This window comes from Oxyura jamaicensis, chromosome 2 (assembly GCF_011077185.1).
Source record: "Oxyura jamaicensis isolate SHBP4307 breed ruddy duck chromosome 2, BPBGC_Ojam_1.0, whole genome shotgun sequence".
Taxonomy (NCBI): domain Eukaryota; kingdom Metazoa; phylum Chordata; class Aves; order Anseriformes; family Anatidae; genus Oxyura; species Oxyura jamaicensis.
Window position 1 is genome coordinate 24,563,382 of NC_048894.1, and position 22,918 is coordinate 24,586,299.

At 41.2% G+C, this 22,918-nt stretch overlaps 2 protein-coding genes across 5 annotated transcripts in view; both read left to right on the plus strand.

Annotated features, from left to right (window-relative positions):
• The window catches only part of ANKIB1 (ankyrin repeat and IBR domain containing 1), a 96,303-nt gene extending 88,551 nt beyond the window's left edge, over positions 1–7,752 (plus strand). Inside the window, exons 18-20 of one of the 3 annotated variants that reach the window (XM_035318711.1) lie at positions 2,107–2,218; positions 4,110–4,243; positions 4,555–7,752. In XM_035318711.1, coding sequence (XP_035174602.1) covers positions 2,107–2,218; positions 4,110–4,243; positions 4,555–5,307 — 999 coding nt within the window. In that variant the 3' untranslated portion in view covers positions 5,308–7,752. The remainder of the gene's footprint in view (positions 1–2,106; positions 2,219–4,109; positions 4,244–4,554) is intronic. The other 2 variants (XM_035318714.1, XM_035318713.1) reach the window with 2 other exon arrangements.
• Positions 7,753–13,705: 5,953 nt separating this feature from the next.
• Positions 13,706–17,771, plus strand: GATAD1 (GATA zinc finger domain containing 1). Of its 2 annotated transcripts, XM_035318729.1 has the most exons (5): positions 13,715–14,087; positions 14,171–14,296; positions 14,663–14,722; positions 16,572–16,755; positions 17,476–17,771. In XM_035318729.1, the coding sequence occupies exons 1-5, from the start codon at positions 13,848–13,850 to the stop codon at positions 17,664–17,666; spliced, it is 801 nt and encodes a 266-aa protein (XP_035174620.1). In that variant the 5' UTR covers positions 13,715–13,847; the 3' UTR covers positions 17,667–17,771. The 2 variants fall into 2 exon arrangements, with proteins under 2 accessions (XP_035174621.1, XP_035174620.1); XM_035318730.1 differs by lacking the exon at positions 14,663–14,722 and having other exon boundaries at positions 13,706–14,087.
• Positions 17,772–22,918: the final 5,147 nt, after the last annotated feature.

Genomic DNA, 22,918 nt, shown 5'->3' on the forward strand with positions numbered 1-22,918 from the left:
AGATGATTGCTTAGAAGTTTTTATGATTTGCCTAAATGTGGCACTGTATTATGCAAGTTGGCTTCTTTGCTACCTAGCTATCAAAGATACTTGCAACCTATGCTAAATGAATTTTGTAGAATTAATAATGGTCATCTTTGTTTATTTTAGTGATTTTCAATACAAATTTTTTGATGTAGAGCTGTACTTTTACTGGCAAGTAGTAGAACATCTGTGCATACCATGTAATCACAGAAAATATAACCTTACTGGTTTTAGCAAAGAATGTGGGGTGTACGCCACTGTGTGAAACCATGAAGTTCCAACACAACAAAATAAAAGTTCCTTTGATCACATGTACAAAATTGTTACAAGTAATCAGAAATAAAACGTTAGCAGTGGTAATCAAGATCTCTATATAACGCATTAAAAAGCAACCAAAAGCATAGTTAAGGGGCTGTTGGTACAATCTATGACCCTATTGCAAACGGATGAAAGATTAAGATCTGGTATGACTGAAAAATCTTAATGTTCAGTGACCACTTCTCATTATTCCTTATCTGATTCATAGTGATACAATTATATATATTTTTAAATAAGTCATATCAATCTTCATATCAAGATTTCATTTTCTGTTGTTTGGGGGTCTGCCTTCTATTTAGGAAATTGCAAAGCTCCTTAGGAGCTGGAAGGATGTTATAGGAAATAATCACATTGTGCTTGCCCTGGTTTTTACTCTGTCCTATACACTTACAAACACCTACTACTAACCACTGTTGAGGACGGGATATTGGGCTAAATCAGCCTTTCATCTGATCCACTACAGTTATTTTTGTGATCTTACAATTTTCATGGATCTTATTCTTATATCGATGAAAATCTTCCCACACTGATCATGTTGTGACGAATCTTTTTGCCTTGTATGTGTCATTATGAATAAGAATTTGATCTGAAACACTTCGCGGAAAGACAACATACCATCACAATATCATTAAAATTAATAAGGTCATTGTGTAAGAGCAATGACATTTCTTGATTTAAGTTTTAGATATTTCAGATGTGGAGTTATTCTGAGATGTAGACTTAATGTAAGAAAGGAACTTTAATGGTAATGCTACCATTCTCAAGTCATTTGGCCAAAGGAAGCCTTTGGATTCCAGGTTTGCCAAGTTGGGTTTTAGGGAAGAAATTAGCAGTATTCTTTTCTGAAGAGAAGTACTTGTGTGTATATTTTTATTCCCTTGGGTAAATCAATGACTAAGATTAGTGAAAGACTTTACCTACACAGTCAGGTACTAGCCAGAAAACGTATCTGGAAATTTGCCTTCATGGAAACATTTATTTCCAGGAATAAAGATAATTAACCCTTGGGATCTTAGTCTTTCCCATAAATGTTATATAAACTGTCTTTGGTAAATACAGACACCGTGAGAAAATACAGTCTGTGGCAGTTCAGATCTGTGTGGTGTGACTCATTAACAGCTGAGGTTAGGCAAAGACAGGAGATTTGTAGTTCATGGAATAAAAATCCATCAAAGACTGCTCAGTAGAAGAATGTCAGCTATGGCTTAAGAAGCTCCTGAGCTATAGTGTCCTGGAGCCAGGGAAAACTTTTAACAAGTTCCAGTAGATATCTGCTGCTTTTCTGTGTTTTTCCAAAGTTATATTCTACTGGCCATTGCTAGCAACAGGACCCTGACATGACCTGTTGGTCTAACTCAGATTAATTGTTTTCATGTTCTAAAATCAGTAGGTACACTTTTACAAAAAAGCGTGTGTGTGTGTGTGTGTGTAACATTTGGCATCAAAGTTTTTAAACAAAAAAAGTGTACTTGGAATTATTTTAAAAGGGAGATTGCAAGTATTAAAATACTGGTGGTACCTCAAGTATTTTTAGTTGCTAATTCGTTATTTTATAGAGTTAGGATTACCTGGTGGTTGTTTGTTGTTTCTTTGTTTTTGTTTTAAGCGTTGCATGATATAACTTGCAATTTATTTTTCTGAAAACAGGTGATTTTATAATAAAACTATAAAATCACACATTTTTTTATAAAAATGTGGTGCTCGTCACATCAGAAAAATATTACTGCATGCTGCCCTGTATTTTGTAACCTTTGGTTTATGCAGGAATATGCTGAATTTCAGTATCGGAGGAGGCACAGGCAGCGGCGACGTGGAGACATGCACAGTCTGCTAAGTAATACTCCAGATCCTGATGACCCCAGTGAGAGTACCTTAGGTATGGTCCTGCCTGGGGCTGTTCGTTCTCTCCTGCTACTTCAGAAATTGCTAGTTGCAACCACAGTGTTCTCCCATGGATGCATTTTAAACAAGTTTCAAACATATTGTTATATTTGCCAGAATACAACATTAAGACTCAGTCTTACACTGTTGTATGTGATTTTAGAAGCGTTGCTGACTTCATTGTGGCTGCTCCTCTTTTTAAAGAGAAATACATTGATCTTCCAACTAGCAATTCCTTAGCTATTTACAGCAGGCTTGTTTTTCTGAGGAAATTTTGAAAAATATGTATTTCATATGCCAGTCTTATCTATACCAGCCTTCCAATGCATATTAAAAGGACCAGTTGCTGCTGTGAGCCCAAACGAGATTTCCCCTGCTACAGGACTGCTGGAAGGTAGCCATAAGGCTGTATCACAAAACCCTGCTCACAAACTGCTGTACTGGCCAAAGCAGCCTGGAGACAAGTTGGCATGGGCTATGGCCTCCAGCATGCTGCTCTTCCAAGCGGTGTCATGGCTAGTCGTGCACTAAGGTCACTGTAACTTGGCTCTCTGGCTCTCTCTGAGCTGCCAGGAGCTTTTGCAAAGGTACAAAAATAGCTCAAAACCCAATCATAATCTGACTCTGCTTCTTCAGAGCTTACAGTTGTGTGCTCGGCCTCTAGACCATGCAGCAAAAATTCTCTTCTCCATGTCTCGTGAACTTAAGCCCAGTAGCTTGTCCTTTAAAAACAAAGTCAGTCCTGTACTGAGGAGAAGTAAACAAATACGTTCTTTATTTTAGGAACAGTAAAAAGAATATTGGTGAACTTTGATCCTTCCCTATTGCAAGTCAAATGGAAAACCATCTTATTAGATTGAGAACTAGAATTTGACTAAACACTTGAATATTTTAGTGACAAACAGTCCATGCTGTCAACGTATGCAGGAGAGAGCTAGTTTGTCTCACTTAATTTCGAGTTTTGAAGAGGAAAATGCCATTTTCCAAATTCAAAGGAGTTGTTCTTATTACAGGGTAATTTTCCTGGAAACAGCATTTTATTTCTATTGTTTTGTTGGTAGTTTTAAGAAAGCAGTATTGTCAGTGACTGCTGATGTATGCACTAAATACTCCTAATTGCACTGCAATGTTACAGTAAAAATTAATGTTCACATTACAGATGTGCTGTTATCTTTGCAAGAACAGAGAAATGGGCCAACGTTGGTGTTAAGCCAGCTGTAAATGCATCCCATAGTGTGCACTTTGCCTACAATTAATTGTAAGCTGTGCATCACACTGAATTTCCATAGTGTGCATCAGGCCAGTGACTAACTAACAGCAGAAAGGCACTGAAAATCTGGGGTGTTCGTGGGGACATGAAGAGTGACATGCCAAGAGGCAAAAGGACAAATCCAAGCCCCTACACTTGGCATTGAGAGCATTCTGGCAGCGTTTTCCGTAAAGAGTTGTAAAAATACAGATTGTGATGGGTGACAGACTGAGAGGGAAATACTGAATGCAGGTTGGACAGAAAGGCAGCGTGCAGTATTTTTCAGGACTTTCCATAATTCATGTATATGCCTTGGAAGCATTTGGCCCTCCTGCCAGCAGGCTCATGCTACTGATGGCATACCACATTCTTTGAAAGAGAGAAGGAACGCTGCTAAGAGCAGAAAGGCACAAATGAAGCAGGCAGTCACTCCTAAAACAGTGTAACTGGTGTTTTGCCACTGTGTAAGAGTTGGTGTGGAAGGGGATTTTTAGGATTACTTAGTTCAGAGTGAATAAAGGACTAACGTTACACAGCTGGGATCCTAAAGGAAGGCAAGAGGTTCTGTCAGTAAATGATAGTGGAGAAGGCTTTCTGACTTGTTCCTCAAATGTATTTATTTCAATTGCCCAAACAGACACTCAGGAAGGTGGCAGTAGCAGAAGACATGGCACCTCCATGGTGAGTTCAGCTTCTATGGGTATTCTGCACAGCTCTTCGCTTCATGACTATACCCCTGTCAGTCGCTCTGAAAACCAGGATTCTCTTCAGGTATCTCCACTAACCTCTTCTCCATTCTCTCTGTTTTACTTGCCTTCCTCTTCTCTGCTTTTCTGCGTCATCTCTGCAAAATTTCTTAATTATTGAATGAGAGAGGGAGAGTCCAGGGCAACAAATTACATATTCACACCAATAAGAACTGCTAAACAATAAATGGTTGGCAACTGTATCAGTAAAAAATGATTCTGATAAATTACTTGTGTCAATCAATCATGAATTTAAGATTTGAGACCAAATTACTTTTAAAAATAGGTTACAAGATGAAAGTTTTATTCTGAAAGCAACCTTATGTATTTTCGCAGGCTCTGAGTTCTTTGGATGAAGATGACCCAAACATCCTGCTAGCTATTCAGTTATCATTACAAGAATCAGGCTTGGCCATAGATGAAGAAACCAGAGACTTTCTAAATAACGAGGCATCTTTAGGAGCAATAGGTACCTCTTTGCCTACAAGACTGGACTCTGCTCCCATAAGTATAGATAACCCGAGAGCCGCTCTGAGCAGCTCTGAGCTGTTAGAACTTGGTGACAGCCTGATGAGACTAGGCGCAGGCAGCGATCCCTTTTCAGCTGATCGTCTTCATTCACACCCCTGCAGCGATACAAGAAGTGGATTATACTCAACATCCAGCGATGCTGATTCCAGCAGTCAAGATCCCAATACCAGTGAAAATCTTCTTGGAAATATTATGGCCTGGTTTCATGACATGAACCCGCAGAGTATTGCTCTGATCCCCTCAACAAGTACAGAGATGGATGAGGACTCACAGCAACCTAGTACTGAAGATAGGTCAGGAGGGCAGCCAAATGTTATAGACCTAGGGTTGGAGCCTCAGGAAGAGCATGCGCTATTTGAGGATGCACTCAAAAACGAAGGCAGAGGAACCCAAACAGAAGAAAGCACTTCTGAAGAAAATGTTATTCCAGGTGAAACGGTTTCACCAAGTGGTGATAATGCCAGGGAAGGAGCAAGCACCCTGGATGGTTCGGGAGGCACTTCAAGTCAGACTCCTCAAACCTCAAGTGAGTGGATTGAACATGTGCATCTGGTATGAACAGAACCGAAATCTGGAGTAACTGAATGGCGGAGACAGATGGTACAGTATGTGGAGTAAGCATTACGGAGGCTTTGATCCACATAATTACAGCTCAGTTGTAACCACTGACGTAACGACGGATATTTAGGGGTTCTCTTGAATTGTAGTTCTTTGTAATTATGTGAACCTTTCAAGGAATATCCTTTGCATTTAATTAGGTAGTACTTGCCTTTTTGCTCTCAAGAAAAAGGAATAAGTAGGTTGTATTCCACATTCCTAATACAATGCAGCATCTGTTTAGCCTTAGGTTGATGATCCTTAACTTGAAAGTACAGATTAAAGGCTTACACTGATTATTTTGGTTGGTTTTCCTAAGAAATAGTTTATTCCATTTTTTTAGAATTCATTCTTTCACCAAAATAACATTTAGCAATCCTTTTTTTTTGTTGTTTGCTTGTTTTATTTTCCATAACTTTTCCTTACTCATTTTTCATTTTTTTGTTAGCAGTGTGAACTGAGGTATTTAATGCTTCTCTTTAGTACTGCTCCAGGAACAAGTTTTAGGGGATATTCTTTCACATTAAAATCAAAGATTTTTTCATGTCTATTTACAGTCCAAACGTGCCAAACTGTGAATAGTGAGCTGGCGGTAGCCTAACAAAACACTGCAGTGTTACTCTATCAAACTAATCCCACAATTCGTAGCGGTGAAAGAAACCACTGGGTAGCATTGCTTCTCTAAATTTAACTGGCATGTGTTGCCATGGTGACTGCATTTAATTAAATGTAGCCTGTATCTTAAGTTAATGAAACCTAATGCTGCTGTTAAACAGTTATTTTAAATATTAAAATACAGTCAGTTAGCAACAGCTATGCTGTATTTTAAGAGACACTTTAATGGAAGTGCAATCATAGTTCTTTGTTTTCATAATTCTACAAAGCATTCTATGCACTAATAGTGCAATTACTTTTAATGATAACGTTTTATAAAAATAGAGGAATACAGAATTTTCATATATTAGCCAGTCCCACAATTAAAGTTCAGATAACAGATTCTGCTCAACATGTTACGGTGCCTTTGCCTAACCCAACTGGATAGTTGCCACAGTTAAACAAGTAATTCAAATTCAGTGTCTGTTCTGGAGTAACTATGCTATTAATTGCAAAGACCTCCATACAACCACCCATGGCCTTGCCTTTACAGTAAATAACTAAATGTTCAATCAGTGTTTTTGCATAAACAAAACACTGCTAGGTATTTGTTCAATTGCACAATACTCATTTGCTGTGTGATTACTGTTTAGTGTTAAAAACAAAAAACACACCTGAAAACCCCTCTTCCTAGTTGTTGTACCGTGGGAAAAAAATACTGGTTTTAGATTTGCTTAAAATAATCAATCTACAGTTAGTGAGATACAATGGTACAGTATGTAATTACAACTAGATTAAGTTGTCGAAATGGCTGTTTTAATTACATATAATCAAAACTTCTCATAACACGAGCAAATTACATACACTCCATTTTAAGTTCTGATTAACTGTTACCAGAGATTTGTTGATATGATATAAAAGTTTATTACTACTGAGTGTGTATAGGCAAGTGTCACGATAGCAAAGTTTATGTATTGATAACTGTGAGTTCAAGTGAGTGTATTGAATTCATGCAAATCCTGCTTTTGAACCTTGCAGTCACAAGGTTCGTATCAGTAAAAAATGAAATAAGAATATTTTACCCTTACCCCATAAAATCCTAGTTCATTTTGCAAGCATTGTTAGAGAGAATGGAATAGAACAGTCAGTCTCGAATCATTTTCCAGCTTTTCTTCTAGCTGCCCTGTTCCTGGCGTAATCATGAACCCTTGGACGTCTTTGAAAAATACCTACTTTAAATCGTTCTGTGGTATAAGGTCCTTCAACTAAAACAGTTCTTCATGAACTATCAACATGAATTGGTCTGAAAGTTGTTTAACTCACATAGCTTCCTTGAATTGTAATCTCTGGATAGAAAGATTCTCACAAAGATTGTGTGTATTGCATCGAGATGTCTTGCAAAGCTACAGTAAGATATGTAAGAGTGCTCTCTGTGAAGATAGTGAAGTTTGTGGGTTCTGGTTTTTGTAACTTGGTTAGGTTGTGCAGTATATCCATTGTTTCTGTGTTACTCTTATGAGCATGAAATTAGCCTATTAAATTTGTATTTTCTTGGTACTTATTTTAACACCATAGTCATTGACTTTACAATTCAAAAATAAAGTTTGGCAAGACTATTTTGTAAACCTGTTAATTTTATAATGTAAAAAATTACTCTAACCTTGAATTGTTATTTGCACTTTCATAGTCTATACTTGATACATTCCCACTTTATATACAAGTAGGATACTACAACCATGTAGATGTTTGGCCAAATGAATGCTGTTAATAATATGTAAAATTCTTTGATTAAACATTTATTACTTAAACTAATTCCGTTCTGTCTCATCTCATCTTAGACTGCAAGACCTCTTTCCCTCAACTTTTCATAGATACTTAAGGTTACGTCTCACCAAGAAACTCTTAAATGTAGTTGTTGACAGGACGGTGTCATTTTAAAATTACGCAGGTCTTGATCTTTACAGAACTCCTTTCTGCTGTGACATACAAAACGCAGAAGATTTTTGCATGTTTTTATTTTTTCCATTTAAGTCATTAGCATGAATATACAGATATATAGAATACAAACAAGAAAATATTTAACATAACCAGATAGAGGTTCAGTATAAACTTCATATCCACCAAAAGATACTGGGAGAAAGACGGGATTTTGTCCTGGTTTTTGTTTAGTTTTATTTTTTACATAAGAACTGTTAATGACATAGGAATGATATCCCTTTATAAAAGTGGCTTTAAGGAGTATTTGTCAGTTTATGAACTCAGGTGTTTTCCTATGAGCAACATTGAATATAACTATTCAAATTATTCATCAGTTTTATTTTGGCCACTGCACCTTCTATTATATTATCAGATCAATTTTATTTATAAAATACTTTATGTGGAAAAAAAAAAAAAAAGAAAAAAAAAAGAAAACAACTCTTACTCTGCTGTTAGCATTTTTACTTCTGCAAATGCCACAGTCAGTCTTGCTGTCTATCCTACTGTTTACATTTTTTATCATGGCAGTCCATGATAAACAGCATCATTTTTAGGGGTACATACATTAATGTCCTATTAATTAGCCAACCAAAATTCACTAATGCCATTGCAAAGAATACTAGATGAGTGCTATAGCAGAAATGCTTGCACTCTGCAATTTAAAAAAATAAAATAAAATATATATATATTTGGAAATTAGTCTAGTTAACCCCCTTCTGTATTTTCTGTTCAGGCATCTGGAGTTAGAGGCCATCTTTCTATGACGTCTGTACACAGAATGTGTAATGCAGAGCAGCAGACAGCCATATGAAATTCCTGTTCTGTTTTTTTCAGCATACAGAGACAGTGTTGCTGAGCACTGCAGTCCTGGCTACCATTTAGCCGTCCAACCCCATTCTCCATTATTTCAGATGACTTCTGTCCTGGAAGGCAGAAGAAATTGACAGATTCTGTGATGGCCTAAGTAAAAACCACACTTATTCAATGTGTACATAGTGAGCACAATATACATGGTGCAGAAATAAACTTAGGATACAGACCTTTGTGGTGTATATAATGTCCATGCATTATGCAACAATATATGTAAGATATTTAGATGAGGTAACTTTGCCTTGATATATACCAGTCTTAATGGATTTTTGCACTTTCTGCCATATAGATCTCTAAAATAGTGTTAGAGCTTTGTTAGATAAATGGGTGAGAAAACACCAGAGTGCACTTTGAATAGACTTACTAAAGACCACTGTTCCAGATAGGGCACCAACTATTTGTAGCTACTGCTGAAAAAAAGCAAAGGACAAAACGTTTTTCATAAATGGTGTGACTCTGCTCTGTAGTCTCACGTTAGACATCTTTACACTGAAACACAATAGCGATTGTTATGTAAAGAAAATATGTCATCGTCTGATTTCCTATTACACTGCTATTTTCATACTTGCCAGCCCTTCTAAGTTTTGTTTGAATACTGAGCTGCTGCTGTGCCAACACAGCACAGCAGTCCCATTTCAGCTCTGGAGAAATTTGATTGGACTCAAGGATGAGTACAGTTCTACAGTCCGTTGTAATAGCAACGCAGAGAAACGTTTAAGTTTGCTAACAGAGCCAGAAAAGGAACAAAACAGGGACTGTAGGAAAAACTCCCAGACTAAACTCTGGAAAAATAGCCAAGGCAAGTCTGAACTGGGGGCAGAATCCAACAAATGGTGCAGTGTGCTGTAACACTTGATGGAAAATGAAGTACACTCACAGTTGCCTCATGTACTCACATTTGTCATTGCAAGGTGGCACAAAGAATGCCAAAGGCCACAGGTACCAAGATCAGAACCAGGAACACTTCAGGTGCTACAGTGAAGTCCCACTGGACTTCATTAAAACTCAGGCTCTGTTTGCTGACTGCTGCAGCAGATCCTTTGACTAGTGTGAGACAAAAAGCCACAGTGTTAAGCCGTGAGCCTGCTGTGTTCAGGATTCCAGGACGGCTGTGCTTTCTGACAGGGCTAACAGCAAGCAGCACGCAGTGTGTGGCTGCAAGGTATGCATGCACGTCACTCCAACAGCCTGCTAATTCAGGCACCCATCAAGAAGCTGGAAACTCATATTTGGGACCCTGAGTTCTCAATCAGAAGGTCTTTGGCTAAGGGTCTCAAAGCCAGATTTTCCCCATCTAGAACACGGCCTTTATCACAAGACTATTTTGGATTGTAACATGAGTTTGTATTTTGTGTTGTACAGATATATGGAGGTTTAAATTAGAGATAGTACACAGCTGCATCAAGTGGTTTTGGATGTTGACATTGGCAGCTTAGGTGCCAGAACACTGAAAGACCGGGCATTTGCAACCTTTGCTTTAGCTCTGGAATTGGCTTTTATTCTGTCCATACTCTGAAAGCCTTCATGGGGAAATTGCAAGGGCAGGATTCAAAACGGCAGCCCTGGTCAGTGTAGCAGAGTGAGAAAAAACTGCAGCTGAGGGTATACCAGGAGGTAGGTAGAGGGGTTGCCTGCCCCAGAGAAGCTCATCAGAAAACACATACAATGATAACCCCAAGTAATCCACTCAGTGCAGCTGAGTGAACAGGACAAACAGCTATCTTATTTCCAGAATCTAAGTGTAAAGCAGTAAAATACTGGCAATGGTAAACAGCTGACTGCTTTACACTCGGTATGAAATCTTATCCAACTGGTAGGTCACCTTTATGTATTTTCACTAATCAAATAAAGAGAAAGTTTACATAGCTAAGATGATTTACAAGCACAGTGGGAATGTGCATTTGTGCCTTTAGAAGTCATTGTTGACCTGCAGCTGTCATACTGGCTTATACTGGAGACATGAACACATTCTGTAACAAAAACATGCATTAAGAAAATGAACTTCCCTAGTCACGGTTATCAGCAGTACCTACTTGCACAGGAACACAAACTTTTGTTAGTGTTTTTACTGTTCTTGTGTCACTGCAGCATCTTAGAAAATAAATAAAGTAGTTGGAGAGACAGATTTAAGATGCCTTTCAAGAGCAAAGTCTCTGTTATCATGTTATCTCTGCCATTGCTTCACCTAGCCATGTCCCATGGGACCAAAATCCAAAGTCTTCAGAAAATTTGGGGTTCTTGGCTTTGCCACACAATTGAATGAGGAAGTAAGACCTAGAAGTTGCAAATATATATGCATGCTATTCATGTGCATAATAATTGTCCAACACATTTCAAGAATAGCATCCTTTTAAGCTACGGGAACTGGAACTATGAGAATAAAATGTGCGCTTCTCACAAGAGAGCTAACAAGCACAGAACCTCAGTACAGGACCAGGTGGAGATGCAAACTACACCAGTCAGACAGATTCATAACAAATTACATGCATCTGCAGAACAAAACTTCCTAAAGAAGCCTCCAGGTGCATCCTCTGCAGCTGACTGTGGAAGAATGACACAGAAAACTGTAATAAATGAGCCAGCAGACACAGGATAGAAGTAGGAACCGAAGAGGAAGCAATGCCGTCAAATTACAGCAGAACAATTAAACTACTTAAGCAGGAGATGCACAGAGCATGTTTGGATATGCATTACTTCTAAAAACCACCCTGCCTGAAAGCTCCCAAGAAGAAATGATCCTGCAGTGGCTGTCGTGCCTTGCTAACGTTGACACTCCCTTGCCCCAGGTGGAGCCAACGTTTTGTTTTCTGCAATTCTTTGTCCTGTCTATTTACAGATGAAGTCCTGCAGGGCAGGGATGGGTTCTGATGACTCCAAAGAGCTTAGCCAGGAGTGCTCCTTTCTTTTACTGAGGCTAAAATAAAGTCAAATAAAGTGGAAATTTGCATTAATTGGAAGAAAATTGATTTAATCCCCAACTTTAGCGGAGTTTACATGCTGCAAAATCCTTCAGCTAAATCAGGCACTTAAAACTTACAGGCCACAGCCTAGCAATTGCCTTAGAACATGCTTCTGTTTCATAGAGAATCTAGTTCTAGTTCTGCTGGCAATCTGGAAACAAATGAGGATACTCAAAACTGTCAAACTTGAAATCCCAGTGAGAGAAACCTAGGGACGGGTACTTTTAAGAAGTCTGAGTCCCCTTCCCCCTAGTGCCCTGCACCTGCTGGGTATGCAGCAAATCTCCAATCAGAACATTTCAGCTACCGCCTACCTCAAAAATAAATAAATACATACATAAAAGACAACTATAACTTACCAAATTCACAGAATAATAACATTTGCAAAGGATAAGGTGCTTACTTGGGACAGAAGATGGAAATGGACAACATAAATCTACCCTGTTCTTACATAGCCTGGTGATGCTCTGGCAAGGTAACAGCTCTGGGATAGAGAGCCCCAGTGCAGGAGGGCTCCTGAGGCAGGCAGCTGGGAGGGCAGGCAGACAGGAGCCGCAAGAAAAGTGAGGGGAACAATGTAAAGGTCTCTGTGAGATCACATAAAACTACAAAGGGATGGAGTACAGAAGCGGCTTTGAAAAAACAGCAACCCCAAAGACTGTGGGTGGCTTGAAAAGAGATGAAGGTAGAATTTAAATCTAAACAGGGAACAGATATAGGCCCTGGAGACAAGAAAGTCAAAATTGGTGTGACAGAGAAGGGTGCAAGTGGTTCAGCAGAACTGCTGTGGAGCCAGAGCCAGCCCAGGCAGGCCCCAGGGACAGTGACAAGGGGAACCAAGTGCCCCAGCCACCCCACGCTCACTGCATGCACACTGGCCATCGGCAAGCAGATCCCTATAAATTATGTCCATTAATTATGCAGTTGTTACTACAATACCATTGGGTGAAATAGCCTCTATTTTATGTTAAAGAACAATTTGATTTTAGCAGGATCATTTTCCTCTATGTAAGAAATGTTACATATTTATTCATGTCTACTGAGAATGAGACAAAAGAAAACAACTGAATTTGCACCAAAGAAGCTTTAAATGAAACCTAACTATGAAGTGTGAAGGCTAGGCATGGATACCAAGAGCCTGCAAATCTTCAAGTGTGTGTAGCATTTTTTTGTCCTTATCAGGCTAATCACCTGTACCGGATGGTTTGGGCCAGGTGAGATGCCTCAGTGAGGAACCATTGAGGAACAGGCTTCCTGCATGTAGCTGCCAGAGCTTCACAGAGACACCAACTTGTTCCCTCTGGAAATTATCTGGTGCATGTCTGAGGGTCCGTGTGGCAGTGGGCTGAATGCAGATTGAAGCTGGTGTACACTGAGGGTCAGCTCTGCAGTTGCTGTTCCCCAAATCTGAAAGCCTTGACATTTCTTATGAGGAGCGGCTGAGGGCACTGAGGTTGTTTAGTCTGGAGGAGGCTCAGGGGAGACCTTATTGCTCTCTACAGCTACCTGAAAGGAAGGTGTGGGGAGCTGGGGGTCAGCCTCTTCTCACAGGTAACTAGTGATAGGACCAGAGAGAATGGCCTCAAGTTGCATCAGGGCAGGTTCAGGTTGGAAATGAGGAGACATTTCTTCTCAGGAAAAGCAGTCAGGCCTTGGGACGGGTTGCCCAGGGAGGTGGTGGAATCACCATCCCTGGGGATGTTCAAGGAAAGGCATGGTGCTTAGGGACATGGTTCAGTGGGTGACATTGGTGGTAGGGGATGGTTGGACCAGACGATCTTGGAATTCTGTTCCACATTTAATGATTCTGTGATTCTGAGGAAAACGGCTTTCAAAACACACACGGAGCCGCTTCCCCCCAGCTCCCGCCCGGTCACGCCGAGGCTCCAACCCCGCGGCGGGGCCGTGCCGTGCCGCGGCCGCCAGCAGAGGGCAGGCCCCGGGCTCGGTGCCCCGCTCCTGCCGCCGCCCCTCGCCTCTCCGCAGCGACATCCGCCGGCAGCGGGAAGGGGCCGGCGCCGGGCCCGGCGGTGTGGCGGCGCTCCCCGGTTCCCTTCACCACCGCTGCGAGGGGCCGCGGGCCCCGCCACCGGCCGCAGGATGCCGCTGGGGCTGAAGCCCACGTGCAGCGTGTGCCGCAGCACGTCCTCCTCCATGTGGAAGAAGGGCGGCCAGGGCGAGATCCTGTGCAACAACTGCACGGCGCGCTCCGCCCCGCCGGGGCCCGCCGCCTTCGCCACCACCTCGGCCGCCGCCCAGCACAGCAACGGCGGCGGGGGGGGAGGCGGCGGCGGAGGGGGGGGTGGTGGCGGCGGTGGAGGTGGCGGCGGGGGGAAGCAGGTGAGGGCGGCCGGAGGGGGGGCCGGGAGGGGGAGCGGCTGCCCTCGGGTGCCTTCAGCCGGTGGTGTCCCCCCTCCCCGCAGAGCAAGCAGGAGATCCACCGGCGGTCCGCCCGGCTGAGGAACACCAAGTACAAGTCGGCGCCCGCCGCCGAGAAGAAGGTTTCCACGAAAGGCAAGGGGAGGAGGCACATTTTTAAGTTAAAAAACGTAAGGGTTGGCGCGGGGGTTGTCCCTCTTCGCCCGGGCAGGACGCGTTTGGTTGGGGCCGCGGGTTGTCCCCCAGCACCCCAAGGGCCGGCCCGTTTGGGTGGCTGCTGGAGGGGAGGCCCCTCTGGGCAGGAGCTGGTGGCCACGGGTGAGGGCCTTTAACCCTCGCTTCTTCCCTAAAAACTGCCAGCCTTGTTTCAAGTTGCAAAGTACAAATGCTCTGAAACGTTTGCAGCTGATTTCCTGTCTCCAAATCTTCAAAGATCCCACCAGGATGTTGCCTTCTCAAAACCCATCCTGGAATTACCTGAGGTGGCTGCTTAGTTTCATCACTCTTCGTCTGACGTTTGTGTGTTGTTTCCCCAGCCCATCAAGGCTCCTGAGTCCGTATCCACTATAATTACAGCCGAGTCAATCTTCTACAAGGTATGGTTTGTGCAGGTTTGTTTGGAAAAAGATCTTGCTGTTTCTATTTCCAGTTTCATACCACAAATAATGAAAGCAGTAAGGAAATAGTCACAGAACTGTGCTTTCTTGCCCAGCAGTGTGTGTGGTTTGGTGCTCTGCCACATGTCTCTGCCACTGAGACTTATAAAGTAGTTTGCCACAACAGCTTACGTAGCTGTCATTGGCTCAGTATTTTCACCAAACAAAAAGATGCATCTGGTTTCCTTAGTAATTAGTGCAGTCAAGGCTCTTAAACTTTTAATTTTCACCATGCTGAGATCATGAGCATGAGCTCTGTGTGCGTATCTGTGTGTGTGTGTATACATATATATAGGATTAAGTTTGTGTGATGTTTCCTACCTCAGGCCTGTAGAGTATTGTGCAGAAATGAGATGGGTGGCACTGGCCTGGCATCTGAGCCGGCTCCCACTTCAGAGCTGTGTGCGAGCAGTCTCAGACACCCAATGGTTGAGATCTGTTGACTAACCCAGTGAAAGCAGAAGCTGGCTTTCTTCTCACGTTCATGACAGAGAGTGTTTTTACCAGCAGGCCAAGGTGTTAGAGTTTTGAAGTTCTGAAATTTGTTTTTGTTTCCCAGTGGAACAAACAAACTGAAATGTTTTTTGCCCAGAAGAAAAAGTCAGGATAGCCACTGGGAGCCTGCATAGCCAGAGGAAAAGTGCTGGACTGAGTTTGGTTGTACTCTCTAGGGACCTGATGCTTCATGTCTTGCAAACCAGATGAATCTCTGTTTGCTGTTGACTGCTTCAGAAGAGAATTGATGTCTTTGATTGTGTCATTTTGTTTTTGTCAAAAATTCCTTACAGTTATGTCAGAAGTTTTTATTTAACCTGATATCTTTATCCTAAATATTTCTATTTTGATACTTTGTTGCATTGTTGAGAAGGAGATTGTGGGGGTTTTTGTTCTTTGTTTATTTTAAAAGAAAGCCCTCTTGGATGATTCTTGGCAAACTCAGGTTGGATGTTAGGAAAAGGTTCTTCACTAAGAGGGTGGTTGGGCACTGGAACAGGCTCTCTAGGGAAGTGGTCACGGCACCAAGTGTGACAGAGTTCAAGAAGTGTTTGGTCAATATTCTCAGAGGTTGGTTTGGTTTTTGGGTGGTCCTGTGTGGAGCCAGGAGGTGGACTGTGATCCTTGTGGGGCCCTTCCACGTCAGAGATGGTCTATTCTAGTCTTGATAGTGCATTGTGTTGACACTATTACAACATGAAGGGACATTGCCTTTGCTGTGCAGAATCATGCACATTAAAGAGCACCATGTAAAGGTCTGTCCTTAACGGTAGCATGAGGTGGATCAGTGTTTTGGGACTCCTTTGTATGCAGATGGTACACTTCAGATGTAGAAAGCTGCTTTCCCTGCACACACAGGGGAAATCACTGCCATTTTTCTGAAAGGTGGCTGCACACTCTCCTCCTTCTGACAGAATGAGACCATCGCTGCACAGCAGACAGGAGGCATAGCAGCGGTGGGAAAGGGGGATGCAGAGCAGCTGAGAGCTGTTTCTTTGAAGACAGGTGAGGCCAGGTTGTTTCTGCGACATTTGGCGGACAGAGACCATGTGGAATTGTCGGTGTAGTCTCAGACTCCTAAATGTTGGGTGATTGTGCACAAGTGGTGCTGATGACTGCTTAGGAGAGATGGCACTCCAGCTTATGCCCCCCGTCTTTTGCATGTGGCTGAATTAAGGCTGTCTCTCAAGAGTTGTGTCAATTGAGGCAGTGTAAGGTCTTGATACTGAAGATACTCAAGAATCAGAGTGAAGATTCTGAAATCTGATTTAATTATCTTTTGTGTGTCTTCCAGGGTGTGTACTATCAAATTGGAGATGTTGTTTCAGTGGTTGATGAGCAGGATGGAAAAACATACTATGCTCAGATCCGTGGGTTTATTCAGGACCAATACTGTGAAAAGAGCGCTGCGCTAACCTGGCTCATTCCTACGCAAGCCAGCCCCAAAGATTGTTTCGACCCTGCATCCTATATCATAGGTAATCTCTAAGTTTTCACTTGTTACAACCACTTAAAGGTGTCTAGACTAATGCAGAGTTGTATTTTTTTTAATTAAATTTTAGTTTGTCACGGTCATTTTTGTAATTCTCACGTTTTAGACCCTAATCCTGTAAACATTTACTCTACTTGAATAACCTTTTTTATTTATCTTACATATGTGAGTAGCGCCACTGCAGTAAGTGAGATTATTTGTGTTCACAGGCACAAATACAGTCTTGCAACTTTAAGGATCAAATTATTACGCCACAGATAGAATCAAAGTTATTACAGCGCAAACTCAATATGCTAGTCCAGGCTGTTTCCTCTGAAGCGACCAGAATTAGCTGATCTTCATCTTGGATATGTGACGTACGTAGTGTGCGAGCACTGGCATAGAGGGCATTCTGCAACTAACTGTGAAATATTAATAAACTGAGTACAGCTCTTTTGATGGACAGGCAACAAATAGTGTCCATTTAGAATATAATAACTAAAGCATTTCATTCAACTAACTGAATTCTCCAAATGGGGAAAAAAATCAATTAAGCAAAAGTAAAGATAGAGGCTTCTTGCTGGCAGTATAGCCTCGGGTACTACACAGTCACTTCTTGAAATGGCATGTTCTGTAAGTGGTGTTGACTGTTGTTGCATATTATGTCGTTGAGGATTCTCCAATTTTATACCTCTACATTTTATCTTTGGAAATTATTTTTTTGTAGGACCAGAAGAAGATCTCCCAAGGAAGATGGAATATTTGGAATTTGTTTGTCATGCACCTTCAGAATACTTCAAATCTCGATCATCTCCCTTCCCTACAGTTCCTACAAGACCAGAGAAAGGATATATATGGACTCATGTGGGACCTACTCCTGCAATCTCCATTAAAGAAACTGTTACCAATAATTTATAACTTTTTTAACGGAATATTTTGGACCAGTTATTTTCATTGTAATTTCAGGTCTACAAATACAGTATGAGAAATTTTTAAAAGTTATAAAGTGTTCTGTTTACTTTATGGATTACGGTATTTATTTATTTTAAAATATATCTCACCTTTAAAGTGTAAGTTTTTTTTTCCCATTCAATGTGTCATTTCCATGCTCTATTCTTTAGTCATTATTGCACATTTTGGTACAAAACCACAGTTTCATATCTGCTACTTGGGTGAGCAAATTAATTGACTTCTGAATGATGTCTTCACAGAATCATCTAGGTTGGAAGAGACCTCCAAGATCACCGAGTCCATCCTCAGACCTAACACTAACAAGTCCTCCACTAAACTATCACTAAGTCTTCAGTGTTCTTATTTTCTAATTTCCCAGAAAATAAGTTACAAGACTTAATCATCCAGCACTTTATATACTTGTTTCATATAGTCACAGAATATCCTGAGTCGGAAGGGCTTCACAAGGATCATCGAGTCCAACTCCTGGCTCCACACAGGAGCACCCAAAACCAAACCGTATGAGAGCATTGTCCAAATGCTTCTTGAACTCTGGCCATGAGGCCTCCCCGCAGCCTGCTCTGCTCTGGGCAGAATAACCTGAGTGAACTCAGATGCTCCTCATACGTCTTCCCCTGCAGACCCTTCACCATCTCCGTAGCCCTCCTTTGGATGCTCTCTGAACAGTTTTATGTCCTCATACTGTGGCACCCAAAACTGCACACAGTGCTCATGGTGAGGCCTCAGGGTGAGGCAGAACAGGGCAGGACAGTCCCATCCCTCGACCAGCTTATTCATGCTGTGCCTGATGCACCCCAGGGTACGTTGGCACCTTTTGGCTGCCAGAGCACACTGCTGACTCACTCAGCTTGTCATCATCCAAGTTTATTCAGTTAACTCTGCAATTTGTGGTTATTCCTTAAATAAAATAAGGGTAGATTCAAATGACCAGTAGAAGATGTAAACTTGATCAGTGATGCAGAAACAGTTTTCTATTGCACTAGAGAGATCGATCCACTTTGATTTTTTTTCAGACTGAAACCTATCATCCACATGGCTATACCCGTAACACTCTGCTCTTAAGGGAATTCTGTTCAGCTGAATCTAAAATACCTGGGCCTATGTAGCTTCCTGTTAAACTTTGTTTATTTATGGGGATACATTTCTTGGAAAGCTGGATGCAGATTTAAAAACTATTATTTGGATGTGCCATCCTGGTGGCCTCATGGCAGAAGTATACCTTAATTTCCTGACTAAGCTAACATTATGTATGATTTGAGTTTCATATCATTATTATGTCTGTGTGTTTTTTTTTTCTGTCTTTGCAATTAATGATGAGTAAGAAAGAAAATCCGAATTCAAATTATTTTTTATGTATGGATAGTCTGAGTACGAAAATATTTAAATAATAGAACCAGAAAAATACCAAATACTCAAATACCAATGTCAAAATTTTCTGTACTGATCATATTACAAGCCAGCCAGCTTAAAACTCTAGGATGTGTGCTAGGTGGCCTGAATTCCCTGAGGTTACTGGCTCTTGCTGCCTGAGAGGGAGGGATAGGAGGCATAACTGGCCTTAAATTTAGATGTATAGATCTATTCACTTTTTATATATATATATACATATATATATGATGTTACCTTATGTTGTGGTTTAATCCTGCAGGCAGCTAAGCACCCCTCAGCTGTTTGTTCGTTCACTTCCCACCCCACAGTGGGATGAGGGAGAGAACTGAAAAGTGCAAGAACTCATGGGTTAAATAAGGACAGCTTACCAAGAAGGTTAAAAAAAAAAAAAAAAGAACAACAACAACAAAAAAAGAACAAAAACATAACAACAACAAAAAGAATACACAAAGCAAGTGATGCATAATGCAATTGCTCACCACCAGCCAAGCGATGCCCAGCCAGTCCCCAAGCAACAGCAGCTCCCCTGTCCAGCCCCTGAACTGTATTATTCAGCATGACTCCACCTGGTGTGGGACATCCCTGTGGCCAGCCTGGGGCAGCTGTCCTGGTTCTGTCCCCTCCCAGCTCCTGGTGCATCCCCAGCCTCCTCACTGGCAGGGTGGTGGGAGAAGCACTGCCCTTCAACAACTAAAACATCAGTGTGTTACCAGCATTATTCCCATCCTAATCCAAAACAACACCATACCAGCTACTAGGAAAAAAATCAACTCTACCCCAACTGAAACCGGGACACCACAGCACTAAGAAATGCCAAATCAACTTTAGTACATTGTGTGAAAGTCTATAAAGGCTGCATTACAGTTGTTTTATCTTCATGAAAAGGTTTAATTTGCAATGAAATATGTTTTGAAAGTCTCAGATACTGAACGTTTTTAATAGAGTGGTACCTGTGACAACAGGAATGAGATATCTTTGTTTCCCCTTGTAGCCTCAGCCTTAAGGGAATAGGCAATGAGTTTAGGGGATATTGTCATTAGCTCAAAGTCTTCCAAAACTAGCAGTATTCTGCTAATACAGAGTTAAATCTCATTTTTTTGATAACTTGCTACATACATTTCAGATGCGTGCAATGTTCAGGATGTTGCAGTAATTAATCCTAAAGTCACCTCACTCCTGACTTTTCCTCTCCTTTCTCTCACTTTGTCTAGACTTCTGTTTTGCTGGTTTTCCAACTTACCTCGCATCAGAAAGTAAAAATAATGACTCTTAAAAGATATTCACAGTAACCATCATCACCCCCTCAAATATTTTCCCTCCTCCTTTCTCTGCAGCCCCCATAAGCTTTTCATTTGGGTGCAATTTTGGCAATACATGCAACATAATTCATTAATTAATGAGTCTGACCCTAAGCCTTGCGATGAAACCATCTCATGAGCAAGGCAAGATATACAGTATACCACACTCAGCTGCTCACCCCCTCGTTAATACTTTTTCACACAATACCCTAATATAACTTTTAATTTGTAGGGAAATTATTATATGAAGATACATCCTGTAACGTTAAGATACTTTTTCATCTATAGGAAGTTTATTATATGAAAATCCATCCCGTAATCACCTTGCCAGAACGCCTGAATGAGCTGTCACGCACTTTTCTTTAGGTAACACAGGGCTTTTTCTGAATCTGAAGTTTACCAAAATATTCAGCTTTGCTGTGTGTTCAACCAACTAAGAGCAAAGTGAAGAAGAAGAGCATAGCAATAGATATGACAAGTCTTTGTGCTGCCTCAGCATAGTCCATGGAGTGTTGCGTTTCTGTTGGTTGACTTTCAAGCTTTGACTTTTTGACTTTTTTGTTGGTTGTTCGTTGACTTTCAAGCTCAGCTACTGTCCTCATCAAATCCTTGTTAGAAAAGGGAAGAAAATGCTTACAGTCAGTTTTGCTTTTGGTAATTTCTACTAATCACACCAAATGAAAAGTACTTACTTGTCATCTGCCTTATTTGGCAAGAAATTTCTGTATAAAGGGGCAATATATGGAGCTGTCAGTGTCTGATTTAGAGTATGAAGTTTGTTTCAGAGAATGACTGAAATTCCCCATTAATGCTGAAGAGGTCCTAAACCTTCTCCAGCAGGGACAACAGTTGGTTGTTAAACCCTCAGAACAGCAAAATTATTTCTAGACAATGACCATTCAGAAACCAAGGTGGAGAAAGAGTCTCAGGAGTAAAAGAAGGTGTTACTGGGGGAGAACACAAACAAACTCGGAGAGGAAACCTGAGCGTGGCAAGGGCAGCAGCAAGTTTGCAAGAAAGCTGTGTTTCCTTCTCATTTCTGAAATATGAGTCTTTTTCCTGCCTCACTTTCACTTAGGTTCCCTGGTTTCTGGGCTTTGCCATGAGTGACAAGGATGCTATGATGAGCTCCCAGCCTACTAAGGTGTGTGTGAAGACTGAGGGCTTCCCATGGCACGCTACTCCTCTCCTTGGAGGCCAGGGGTGCTTTAAAACCGGAGTCTGTCTGGGGTCCCTTGGTTTTCTCAAATGCTCACACATACAGAGGACACAGAATATTTCCCAGTTTTGACAGGTAAGAAGTGCAGCTTGTTCTTTGCTTCACCACATTTATTGGAGAAGGTGTTTGCCTTTCTGTAGAACAGGCCTAAAAAGCAGCCAGTTTTGCAGGTCTCAGCACCTCCTCACATCACATAGCAGGGCACACTGAGAGAGGGGGTGGGCTGCAGGGTTAGGAAACCTTGCTCTGGACATGAAGTTTTTGCATAAGCAGAAGAAAAGAGTTTGTGATGAGATTATGATTTACTTGTGGGTCATATAAAATTACTTACGGTAGCAAAGAGCAGCATTCCGAATAGAGCGTATATAGCCTGGAACACCTGTAAGGAAGAGCAAAGACCTGTGTGCATTGCCTCTATGAAATGAAAGCCAGAAGCCCGTAAAAGTGACACCCCTTCCTGCTTTTGAATCCACAGCAGCACCAAATCTAAAAAAGGCCACACAATAAAAACAAAACAATAAGTGATGTAGCAGTTAAACTGAAACAGATGTAAATCCAATTCTGTTATTTACATAACCGTGATCCGTAATTGTTTGGTTTGGGAAGAAACAAAACTCATCAGTTTCTTTTATGGGATAATCCACAGGCACTTTAGTACCATTTTAGCCAGCTGCTCTTGCCATTAATTATGGAATAGAACAGGAAAAAAACATCACATCATAGATAAAAAAAATCTGCTCCTCAGCTGATTAAACATTAAACTTGCCTTCTAAAAATTTTTGCCAGACTTAGCCTAATAGAGAAAAGGAGCTCTGCATTGAAACAGTTGCATATTATTTGCTGCAATGTAAAGCTACTGACACTACCCTAGCCAGACAGAGTGATTACAGGTACTGCACGCTATGGGCTAACCCTTAGTGCCAGTACATCCAGTAAGTGCACATCCAGTAAACTACTTACGTATGAATTTCTAAGGACACAAACGATTGCCCCAGCAGTTCCCAGGATGCTTGTAGTGGTTGATATGGTAATGTTTGTCAGGGGTTTCTGAGGACATCAAGCACAGTAAGACTGTCTTTAGTGGCAATTAGTCAACACATTTTTGAATCAAAAAAATAAAATACATGTTGTTCAGGAATGGTGACTAATAAACTAACACCAGTGATGTGCATAAAGACAAATCCTGAGATTACTGCAGCTGACTTAAGCTTTCACTCCCTTTTCTGGTCTGCTAATAAACTAAATAACTCTATAAAATTGATTTAATTTATTTCTAATTCTGTTTTTGTTAA